At 35.7% G+C, this 12467-nt stretch overlaps 1 protein-coding gene across 12 annotated transcripts in view; it reads right to left on the minus strand.

The window, feature by feature from the left end:
• Positions 1 to 12467, minus strand: part of LOC105231640 (low-density lipoprotein receptor) — a 368088-nt gene that overhangs the window by 43940 nt on the left and 311681 nt on the right. For 11 of the 12 annotated variants that reach the window (XM_049449540.1, XM_049449539.1, XM_049449546.1 and 8 more), the window contains 4 exons: positions 9940 to 10158; positions 9254 to 9608; positions 6108 to 6306; positions 5127 to 5267 (listed from right to left, as the gene is read on the minus strand). In XM_049449540.1, coding sequence (XP_049305497.1) covers positions 5127 to 5267; positions 6108 to 6306; positions 9254 to 9608; positions 9940 to 10158 — 914 coding nt within the window. The remainder of the gene's footprint in view (positions 1 to 5126; positions 5268 to 6107; positions 6307 to 9253; positions 9609 to 9939; positions 10159 to 12467) is intronic. The other variant, XM_049449545.1, reaches the window with a different exon arrangement.

The raw sequence follows: 12467 nt of genomic DNA on the forward strand, positions 1-12467 counted from the left end.
ACACTTGTGTGGCAGCACTTCCGGCAGAATTGTTGTTTAGCTTCGCTTTTTATCTCGAGTTGATTTCAGCAGCCTTTTTCTGTTTGGATTTCATTTAGTTGAGTTGCTGTTGCACTCTAAATTATTACGCACACACATAAATTTTTTCTTGTACAAACAGGCAAACACTTTAGCAACTCATACATGTGCACCTGTGCGCTCACTAAACATATGCGTGCATTCGTAGAAGCACACTTCAACATACACTTACGTACATGAGAGTGTTATGGCTGTTAATGCCACTTGAGCGCCATTTTGCGAAAGTGTTTCGTCACCTTAATTTTGTATAACTTTCGTGTAGTTGTTGTTTGCGCTGGCAAATCAAAATAAAACTCACAACAAGTAGGAATAAACAAAAATGTCGAAAAGCCGACTTTTGTGCGAAGAAAGACGAAGTTGACTGTTTTAACGTCAAGTGGAAATTAGCTGTTATTTTTTCAATATAAAAGGTGGCTCAAAATGAATGCAAAATTGGAATTCAACTCGTGTATATACGCAGTAAAGTGTTGACAACGCTAAAATGAAACAAATCGACAGCTGACAGGCTAAGGCTTAGTAAAAATGGTGCTTTACGACAGAACAACATATCTTCAATATTGAACAATATTTCAAAAATAATGAAAGCTTGGCGGCCACAGTTCGAAATTTTCACAAAAATTATGTTCTTTTGCATTCCATTTTTTATATCCAAAGAAAATACACTTATGACTTTGAAAGCGGGATTTTCGAATACAAAACTTTCTCCTAAAAGGTTATTTTTTTTTCTATGAAAGCATTTTCTAAAAGTTATACGCAGTTAAAGATCACTCATACAGGTCACCAAGTCGTATGAGTAACAAAAAATGTATAAGACAGTCGTATGAATATACTGAGCATTCATAAGGTACACCATGTTGTATGAGCAACATAAAATTTATTAAGAACTTGTATTCAATATTCATAAGACACACCACACCACAAAATTTATAAGGCAATTGTATGAATTGACTTTAACTGCGTATAACTTTTAAAGCAATGTCTTTACGAAAAAAAATTATTTAGACAACTTTTGTAGAGCGGAAAATTGTGTAATAGAATATTACCTTTTCAAGGTTCAATATTCACCACCTTAATGCAAAATATCCAAAAATCCAATGTCATATACAAGGGAAAGGAAAAATGATTTAGGCAAAGTTTTAAATTGAAAAAGAGATGGATAATGGTATTTAGGACAAAAACTGAAACTTCAGGATCTACTTTTGGCTGTACAATTTATATAAAATGTATATAATATAAGGTCGGAGTAGTTTTAACTTCGTCAGTTTAAATTACGTTAGGTTAAAAGGTCGATCCGAGAAGGACCTCACTGCAACATAACATCTACGACAGTCGAGTCCAGTAACCGGAGCGGATCCGGCTTTTTAACCGGCCAAGAACTGTCAACTCGGCACTATGCCTCGAAATTACATCAATAATGTTTTCTACCACTACAACAACATTAACTCTTATAGATCGCCAAAGGCTTTGGGCCTATCACAAATTTGTTGAGACGGCTAATAGTGTTTTAACTGTGAAGATTAAAGAAATCTTGCGTCCATTTTGGTACACCCTGTAACTATGAAAATTGTATATATACTTTCCTTAATTAACGTGAGAGACTTCTTGAGATTTTTATATAGAAGACATACATACATTCAATTAATATTTTAATTTGAACCCCTCTTTAGGATAAAAAAAAACAAATTATTTATTAAATTGGTTTGGTATGTTTTTATGCTATTCCAAGTCTTCGGAAGTTTGTTTGGTATGCTTTTATGCATTCTTATTGCCCAAAATTGGCACTAAGTCATTATTACTGGATACTGTCTACGACGAATGATGTTGCTGTTGAAAGATTCACTTCAGGAGCATGGCCTTCAATTCAATGCCAAAAATAATGTTCTCGCTTTTACTAGACCATTTTTATAATTTCAATCTTATTAGTACGGTTTAACTGAATTTTCTCTTCCCATTCACCAATTTTCCATACTTTCCCTTCGATTTATTTCTTTATGCCTGCCATGTCAATTATTATAATAAAATTTCAGATAAACCTCATTGCTGAGTGTAACCCAATTAAATTGTTGTGGTGAAAGCTGCTGTGAATTCATTTATGAATTGCAATAAGGAGTCTGTCTCTGCCAAGGCGACATTGAGACGCGACATGTCGTCACTTTGGCGTCGTCAACATTTGATATTGAGTCAGCATGACAAGAAATTGTGGCATAAATAAAACGAGAGTCAAGCAGACTGGAAATCTTGTTGATATGCTTTTGAATATGAAGACTACACATGTATACATATATGTATAAATATGTGTGTGGATTTTAAGCATGAAAAATACTATTAATGGAAAACTGCGGTATAGTTAAGAATAGATTTGGGAAGCTATTTCTGTAGAATTTTTTTTTATTTTCCATTATTTCATTTCCTTCGAACTATTTCGCAATCATCATTATTATATCTGTTTTTGATTGACTCTGTAAGAGTTTATTGCTTTTTCCTACAATTTCATGCAGCTGTTTTTAATTTCCTATTTTCTATCACCCCTTGTTCGTTTATTATCCTCGCATTAACTTCTCTTTCGTCCTTTTGGCTTTTAGTAGCCAAGGCGTAATGTAGCATAACTCTCATAATTATTTCGCTTTGCCCATTCTCGCTCGTTTATCATTTCCATTTCGAGCGATTGATTTTTATGATTGTTGTGATTTACAGCTGTCATTTCGAGCTGGAAATGCAAAACTTCTGTTATTGTCCTCTGCTGAATGACCGCCCTACTCGTTATAGCAAACTGCGAATTGTTTTTGGCCTTTTTCTGGTGTTGTTATTATATTTACAAATTTTTGTGTAAGTATGAGTTGGTATAATAGGCCACTGTAAAAGTTTTAAGCTTATGTCCGTGCTATTAGCAAGTATGGCGAGGATTGCACTTTGCCTAATATAAACTCAATTTTTTTTTGTATTTTTACTTGTTTATTGAACGGGTTAAAAATAGCAAAAAAAGGGGTAAAAAATTACTAATGGTTCCACTTTTAAATATACTAAGAGTAGCTGCTGACCATAATGGCTTTTTTAAGGGTATAAATTTGAAAATTTCGGTAATTGCCACAGAAATAACTGCTCTTCGTTTAGCCAAATTGCTGAAATCGTTGCAGTAGCCATCGTTAGTAAGCAACATCACTCACCGTTACACATTCAACAAAAACAACAACAACTATTGAGAGCATAGATCCAACCATTGTGCATGAAATCGCATCACTCATAATATATCAGCCAGAAATTTCTCATCGCTCTTTGCTACTACGCTACTTTAGCTTTTTGCACACATCCACATATGCATACACATGTGATTTCTACTCGTAGTGGCACTATATCATCAAGGTATTCCGGTTGGAGCGAGCATGTTACCATTTGACTGGCAGCTGACTGATTTACTACGGCACAGCAGGTTGCTTGACTACGTGTGAAGGTGAAATAACGGTTTAACTGCTGGCAGGCAAGGGAGTTTTACCAATGAATAATATGCTAATATTGCTGGTAATAGAGGCGGGTAAAGGGTTGCAGAGCTTGGGTCATCAAGCAATAATTCTTTGTCTTGCTGCAGGTATATGGATTTGATTCGCTTGTTATCTCAAACTCACATATTGTAGATGTGGAAGTATTGGTGGAGGCTTGAATGTTTAGTTCCTAATGAAAAACACGTTCATGGAAGATATTTAACATGAAACTCTTTGTTCTTTTGCATTACATTTTTTATCTCCAAAGAAAGTAAGTTTATGACTTTGAGAGCTCGATTTTCGTTTACAAAATTTTCCACTAAAAAGTATGTTTTTTCTATAATATCATTTCTCTAAAAATTATACACAGCTAAAAATCACTTATACCGGTCACCATGTCGTATGAGTAACAAAAAATTTATAAGCCATTCGTATGAATATACTGAGCATTCATACGGTACACCATGTTGCATGAGCAACTCAAAAAATATAAAGCACTTGTAATAACATATCGAATCTTCATAAGGTACACCATGTCGTATGAGTGAAACAAAATACACAAGGCATTTGTATGAATATAACGAATATCAGTAAGGCACACCATGTCGTATGTGTAACATATAAGTTTTTAAGTCAATTGTATGAATTGACTTTAACTGCGCATAACTTTCAAAGGAATGTCTTACGAATAAAATTATTTTGGCAATTTTTATAGAGCGGAAAATTTTGTATCAGAATATTGCCTTTTCAAGCTCCGGTATTTACTAGATTAATGCAAAATATCAAAAAATCCAGTGTCATATGCAGGGAAAAGAAAAATGTGTTAGGTACGGAGGATAATAATTTTTAGGGCAAAAAATGAAACTTCAGAGAGCATCTGCAAAAAATAAAAAACTTGCAAAATAACGGACACTCTAATATGATATACATATATAATTGTATGGTATACCTACCTTTGGCTCGAAAATTTATAGTAAATGTAAATAATATTAAACAAATGGCATGGCAATAAAATCTTTTAAACAACTAATTTTCTTAATATAAAATGTTAAATAATGACTCTGAGTAAGTTAAATGAAATAAATTACTGATGCTTTGAGTTGACCTTTAGAAGCCAATACCACGATGACCAAAACCAAAACAAAGGAAATGCAGCTAAAATATAACAAGGAGTATAAATGAATAGGTTGAGGAAACGAAAATTACATAAATTACTATAAGAATATGAACAACTAAAGGTAAAAACAAATAAATTACTGCGAGTAGCAAGCCGCTATAATTAATGAATTGATAACAAGTAAGAGGAAAGTGATCAAAATAAATAAAATGAAGCACAACAACACAATTAAAGAACAGAATTGGTTAGGCAGTTACAAATAAGAGTACACACACACACACAAACATCGCTAAGCATGGTTTGTGAGTACGAATTGGTGCGCTGTTTGGATGAAGATTATGTTTTTGGTTAACAACAACAACTGACAAACCAATTTCTAAACGAAATTATACAATGATTTACATTCGTTTTTCTGTATGAAAATTTTCTTTGCGTGAGTGTTTTTGTAATCATACCCTCTTCCTTATTTGGAGCGGTTGTTGCTTGTTGAGCAGTGTCGTTGCTGTTATTGTTGTTGGCAGAAACACGACCGGTGGAGAATTTAGACATCTTTGGCAAGGTTTTGCGGCGCGCTTGCGACGCTGACTTTGTATTTACTATTTAGTATATATGTATGCAGACACATATAGGTATATGTATAGATATTTGAAAGCAAGTTTGCGGAATTTTTTTTTGTTGTTTTCGTAGAGTTGTTTTTAATATAACGTTGTTAAATATTAATACACAAAAGTGTTGATGCGCCCAGTTGGCAAGGATGGAGAGAAATAAAAACACAAAAAAAGAAAACAATAAAAATTAACAGTAAATAACAGTAAAATACTTAAAATAACATAAATATAATTATAAAATAATGCAAAGGTTCTAGTAAAGCTTATATAAATAAATGGTAATATAATAATATCGGCTATACAAACGCAAAGGGAATGCGGAGTAAGGAATAAATTATTATATTTCACCAATTACTCAATTTGAAAGTTAATTAAACTGTGTGAATACAGTATTAAGTTCTTTGCTTGAACTTAATTTCACTAATTTGATTGAAAATCGATAAGATAAAATTAAAATTCAAATTTTTTGATCAAGTTTTCAGACAACCAAGAGAAGATAAGTGATTTTCAATAAATATATTTTTAATATTTTGAATAATATAGGCCAATAATTTGCGGAAAGGACAAAGTTTTTATTTAAAACTTCAACAGAATTTCAACACATTACCTAAGGAATGTGCGGCAGTTTTCTTAACAAACTTAACTCTTTCTGCAATAAACACATACACTTGAACACACGGCCACACAAACTCAACTTTGCCAAACGTTAATGACAAAGTGTGATTTATCACATTATTCAAGTATTGAATTAATCTATTAATAAATATATATACATGTGAATATACATATAAACATATATGTAACTGTGGCATGCATTTGGGTACTTACAATCTTCGACACACATTAGCCGATCCTCCATCAGCTTGAGACCGGTGGGACAGGCGCAGGAGATGCGCGGGCTACGTTCATTGATGCGCGGCGCAGGCAGGCATAAATGCGAGCAATGACCATTCACCGCTTGACAGTGATTGATGCCGTCCGGTTGGCGGTAGGGATGATAGACGTGTACGACCATCGGATGTTGCAGCTGCTCACAAACAAACACACACGCAGGTGTATTTATATGTCAAGGTTATGCCGGGTGCACATTATATGTGGTCGTGTTGCGTTCAGTGATTGCGGTCAGCCGGCGAATGTCATGTGAAAAATGAGAGAGGACAATAGCAAATTGTTAATCGATTGCTTGAATTTTGCAATTAAATTAAAAATGCATTAATCAATTATTTATTTAAGGCGGCAACGGGAAAGTGTCACTCAGCGACTAACCGCATTGTTGACGCGAATATCATATGGTAGTCAACTTAAAATATATCTGCTTATACCATAACTCAATTGAAAAGTTTCCGGCCTGGCATATACATAGATGACGCTACTAAAACTAAATCTATATGTTTTTTAGCTAGTCCTAACTATCAAAAGGCGCGTATGAAAATTTAACAGTGGTTTTCGCCCAAAAGACGTTGTTACCGAATAAAATATCAAAAAAGTCCAGAAAAAGTTTTGTGCGTCTGTAGAGTGAAGTCTAATTTTCAAAAATTTAAAAATTATTGAATGATCGCACTTTATTTAACCAATTCCTCATGTTAATAGCAATTTACTGAATATGCATAATATTTTCCTCCGCCTCTTGCACCGACCAACTATTCACCAGCGTGCGTACATGCAGCAAAGCACGTGTGCCAGCCTGCAGGTGACACAAATTAATATTATTTGGCATTTCTGAGAAAAATCGCACACGCGAGCGTTGTTCCTATACTTCCTCCCAACTGCCGTATACACGAACATTAGCTTTCACTGTAGCGGTATCATTATTTATAGGGTTTAGGTATAAATTGAATGGGATTTGGATGAAAAATTTCGTAGCAATATTTTGCAGTCGAAAGAATAGTTGCAGCAATAGTTGGCGCTACAAATATATACTAAATACTATTTACTATATGCAAGAGTAAAGGCTTGAAGCCCAAAAGGAAATGCTTTTGGCATTGCGGCTTGCTCTTTAGTTGATTTGGCAGCATTTTTAAAAGAGCGACGCTTCTGATTTTAACAAAATAAGTGAGCATTTTTTCTAAACTATTACTTCTTTTGGTTAAAGAGTAAACAAAATTAAATATTTTTCATTATATAATTCCTACAGGTTTTATATATGGGTAGTCGAAAAAGTTTTTTCGTATTTTGTCAACAAGATATGACCCAATTATACGATTTTTTACGACTAGACATTTTTTTTTTGAAGTTTTTCGAATATCTTGTTGGGTCTTCATAGTACCTCGTCAAACAAAAGTTAACAGTTTGTTTCATATAAAAACCTCAAAACTGCCATTAGTCACATCTTTTTGGAACTAATCGCGCACTCATTATGAACTTGTCGCATTTCTTGCAGGCACGCTGTCCGTGGCAACCGTAAGCTAGCTCACTTTGTACCTGACGGCATTAGCACATACACGGTAGTGCTGTGTGTGTTCGTGGTGGCTGGTTTTGCTCGTTTGTTGTTCGGCAGCCGCCGGCAATGGCACATTTATTTTAGTTGGCGCTCAATTTTTTATTTTCTCCAAGAAATTGTGACACTATCCCGCAGCGCCAAATGTAGGTCAACCTGACTACACACACCCACACATAAGTCTATGCTTGTATGTGTGTTATTTTGGCATGCAGCTGCCAGGTAAGTTAAGAAAAATTGTAGAAAATATAAAGATGTAAAATAAAATTCATGGTGAAATTTTCGTGGAACACGTGTGAATTGCATAGACAAGTATTTTTTGATAAGGTTGCCTGCTGGCTAGGTGCTAGAGGGTATAGCGTGAAACGTGGCTGATGAACATATTTGATAGGCATATGAATGTGACGGGAATTGAAAGCTAAATTGTATATAATTTGTAAAATAAGTTTAAAAAAGTGAATATAGTTAAGACTTTGATATATTTTGTTAAATTTAGATTGTATAGTTTGATATAATTCCAATAGTAGGAATAGGGTTTATATTTGTACCACGTGGAGTGTATACTAAGTTTGCCATGATAACATAGTAAGACTTTTTAATTTATATATTTTGCGAAAACCCATTCGACGAAAAGTTTTTTTCTAGGTTGGTATGACTGCCACTGACATCTGTGCCAAAGGTAATAGTTTCGGAGATACAGCCTTGAGAACTCGGCTAGCTAGAGTCAGTGCGCCGTCTTTAAACGCGTTTTTCTCGAAACGGTGATTTTGAAGTCAGTTTGCAAGATTTCTCGAAAACTACTCAATCGATTTCCTCAAATTTTACAAAGGTCTTGGAGATACAATTCTTAAAGACTTGAACGAATGTTTTTTTTTTCATTACAACCATTTGAAAAATATCGCCAAATTTTCACTGAAATTAAAATTTTTTTTTTTGTAAAAGTGTCTGCCAAAAATCCCATTTTCAGTTTTTTCTTCGGCTGGTTAAAAATTTTTTTTTGTCAAACATTTCAGAATTTCTTTGTTAAAAGCGTATGTTGTACAATAAAAAATTCTAATGAAATATTTAATTTTTTATATGAGAAAAAAATTCTTGAAAAAGGTGCTTTTTTAACTGAGGAAGCCATGTAATTCCTTAACTACGGGTATTTGAGGCTATTCCGGAAATTCAGTTTAACAACTTTTTCGAGGTAAACATGTTGGCCAAAGTGTATTAGGGCCAAAGGTGATTACTTTGAGGGGGATGACATAGATTTTGAAGAATAAATTAACAATATTAAAATTATGAACAAAGTCTTACTATTTTTTGCCCATACTATTATATATGCGCACAAGTCCCTCAAAGTTTAAAATCCCAGGTTACTTAAGTAATTTTTATGTGCCATTTTATTTGTTTTTGACTGAATACATTGACTGGCATGCGTGTTTAACACACACACACACGCGCATAAAGAAATCGATTTCCCTTGAACTTGTCTACCCCCACTTTAACGCTTGCCTGTCATTATCAATTTGACATAACGATTATTAGCACTCACCTGATGCAGTGCGGTTACTGGCTCCACTCCTTTGCCATTGAATTTATTCGCTTTGAAGACGGTCTGCTTATCCCAATCGGACCAATAGATGCTATCCTCAAATGTGGTTATCGAGAAGGGGTGTCGCAGATAATCCGTTGAGTATAAGATCTGACGACGTTGCGAACCATCATAATTCGCTGACGCGATAATATTCAATTTGCCGTCAACCCAATAGATGCGCTTACGTACCAGATCCAGTGTAATGCCGTTGGGCCACTTCACATCGTAGTTGATGATGGTGGTGCGATGTGAACCGTCCATGCCGGCGCGTTCGATGCGTGGTGAGGCGCCCCAATCGGACCAATACATCCAACTGCGAGCACGAAAGACGAAGTAGAGCAGAAAGAAGAAGAATAGAAGTGAGCATGCGGCAATAGAAATGAAGATATTTATATGTAAGTATGTATAGTTTATTTACGCGTTGCACTTGCTTATATATATGTGTGTCATTACATGATTTCCAGCACGAAATTAAGCTTCAGTTAACGTAGAGTTACTTGGGTGTGCCACAAATCAATATAAATCGCTCATATTCACAAATTTGGCAGCTGGATTTAGTTATTGCAACAGTTTCATAGAGTTTCAACTTTCCACACGCACATATCAGGCAATCTTGCCTTCGTGCTTTGTCTTCGCATACTTACCCCTCGATTGGGTCCAGTGCAATTGAGCGCGGTATATCCAGTCCGTCTTCGATGAGTACCTTGCCCATGTTGCCGTCAAAGTTGGTCAACTCGAGCGTGCATTTGTGTGTGTCTGTGAAGTAGATGTGATTGTAAATCCAATCGACGGCCAAGCCATCTGATGTCACCGAGTGGTCCTTGAGCACAACGGACTTGTCGTTGCCCTCGTCGATGGGTGCTCTGCGAGCGCATAAATGGAAGTCCAGTGAAGGTCAGCGAGTAATGAAACGAAAATAATAATGGGCACGATGATTTAGTCGGAAATCAATGACATGGCAATTATGAAGAAGGAGTTCGGAATTAAGAGAATTTCGTGGTTTAATATGGAGCTTAAGTTGTGAACGATGATAATTGAATTAAAAATCGCGAAAATATTGTAAAGTTAATCTAATAAAATTTCATATATATGTATATTGAAAGCTTTTGAAAAATGTTTTTACATTTATACAGGGTGCTTCATTTCGAGATTTACTACTTTTTTAAAGAAATAACACAGAAACTTGAAATTTAATGGCGAATGTTTATTATTATTCAAAAGTAGCTTTTGGCATTTATTTTTTGAAGATCATCTCATTCAAATGTTGGCCGCGACTACGTTTCAGATGGTCCATTTGTTGAGTCCAATATCAATGACTCGTTCGAGCATTTTGACGGTAACTGGCTAATGACACGCGTGCTGTTTTGCTCGGAGGTCTGAATCGTACGGGAACTGTCCGCATAGACTTTAGACTTTACATATCTCCACAGGAAAAAGTCTAAGAGTGTGATTCATACGATCTACGTGGCCAATTGACCAGCTCAAAACATGAAATTATCTACTCAACGAAGTGTTCTCTTAATCAATCCATTGATTGATGCTATGTGTGAGAAGTGAAGTCGCCTTGTTGAAACCAAATGTCATCGAGGTCTAGAGCTTCCATTTCAGACATCAAATAGTCGGTTATCAAGGCACGACAACGGCCGCCAGTGACGGTAACGTTCTCATTTATGGACCGATGTTTCTACTGACTCATAAACCACTCCAAATCGTTGTTTTTTCTGAATAAAATGATAGCTCTTGAATCTCTTCAAGTTACTCTTCGTCCCAAAAGCGGCAATTTATCTTGTTTACATACCCATTGAGCCAGAAATGGGCCTATTCTCTCAACAAAATTTTGCTCGAAAAAATAATATGATAGTTATACACGACTCACGCGTGGTCTGACAAAAAAAAACTGTTGAAAAAAGTACCTCTACTGGGATCACCCTGTAAATTTCAACAAAAGAAAAGTTTTTTGAGAAGAAATGAAAGTGCGAAAAATTTGAGAGCGATATAAAGATCGACGGACGAACAAACAGAATTCATAACCAACCGCAGCCCCTCTACTCGTCTGTCATTCCATTATTTGCCAGAATTTGCATCAACATTCAACAATTGATTGTTAACATCCATCGACCGCATGCGTGGCGCAAGATGCAATTCCTCTCTGCGGTTCGCAATGAAATGCAATTAAATTGTGGCTACGTCATCAAGTGCCAGTCCATGCCAAAGCCTAAATAATAGAAGCGAAATTAATGCAGAATCAATAATTGAAGGCTGTTTCCACTATGATGATACCGTTTGATAATTGCACAGCTGTAAGGGCGCGCACATTTGTACACACATTTACTATGATGCATTAAGTTGGCAGAAATGAAAGGGGACTCGAAGTCGGAAGTTTAATAATGGCCACTGGAGATCAATTTTACTCGGCTGCATTTAATGCCGACACTGTGGCGTACAAACGCATTTGCCCACCTAAATGTAATCACAATAACTTGTTATCGAATGCTCTCATAGCTATATATGTGCGCATATGTATGTATGTAAGAACATAGTTATGCCCAGCAAGCAGTGTGTGCACAGCTGGTGCGCGTTCAAATCTCATTAACTGCACGAGTATGTATGTATGTGTGCCTATGTTCTTTGATAATATTAGCGCTTACACGACTAGTTATTAAACCAATATATGGACATTTGTAAGTAATCCATAACCACCACAATCTGCGCCAACTACCGTGGCATAAGACTTCTCAGCATCGCATATAAGGTTTCATCGAGCGTATGGTTTGAAAGATTAAAGCCCACCGTCAGCAAACTGATTGGACTTTATCAGTGTGGCTTTAGGCCTGGAAAATAAACAACTGACAGATATTCACCATGCACCAAATCTTGAAAAAGATCCGTGAAAAGAGGATCGACACACACCACCTCTACGTCGATTTCAAGGTCGCCTTTGACAGCACGAAAAGAGCTGCTTTTATGCCACAATGCCTGAATTTAGTATCCCCGAAAAACTAATAACTCTCCGAGCCGTTCGAACCAAACGAGGTTTTTAGACAAGGCGAGTCCATATCATGTTACTTCTTCAATCTACTATTAGAAAAAATAATTCGAGCTGCAGAACTAAGTAGAGAAGGGACCATTTCTTATAGGAATGTACAATTGCTGGCGTACGCCGATGGTATTG

Source organism: Bactrocera dorsalis, chromosome 2, assembly GCF_023373825.1.
Source record: "Bactrocera dorsalis isolate Fly_Bdor chromosome 2, ASM2337382v1, whole genome shotgun sequence".
NCBI classification, from domain to species: Eukaryota; Metazoa; Arthropoda; class Insecta; order Diptera; family Tephritidae; genus Bactrocera; species Bactrocera dorsalis.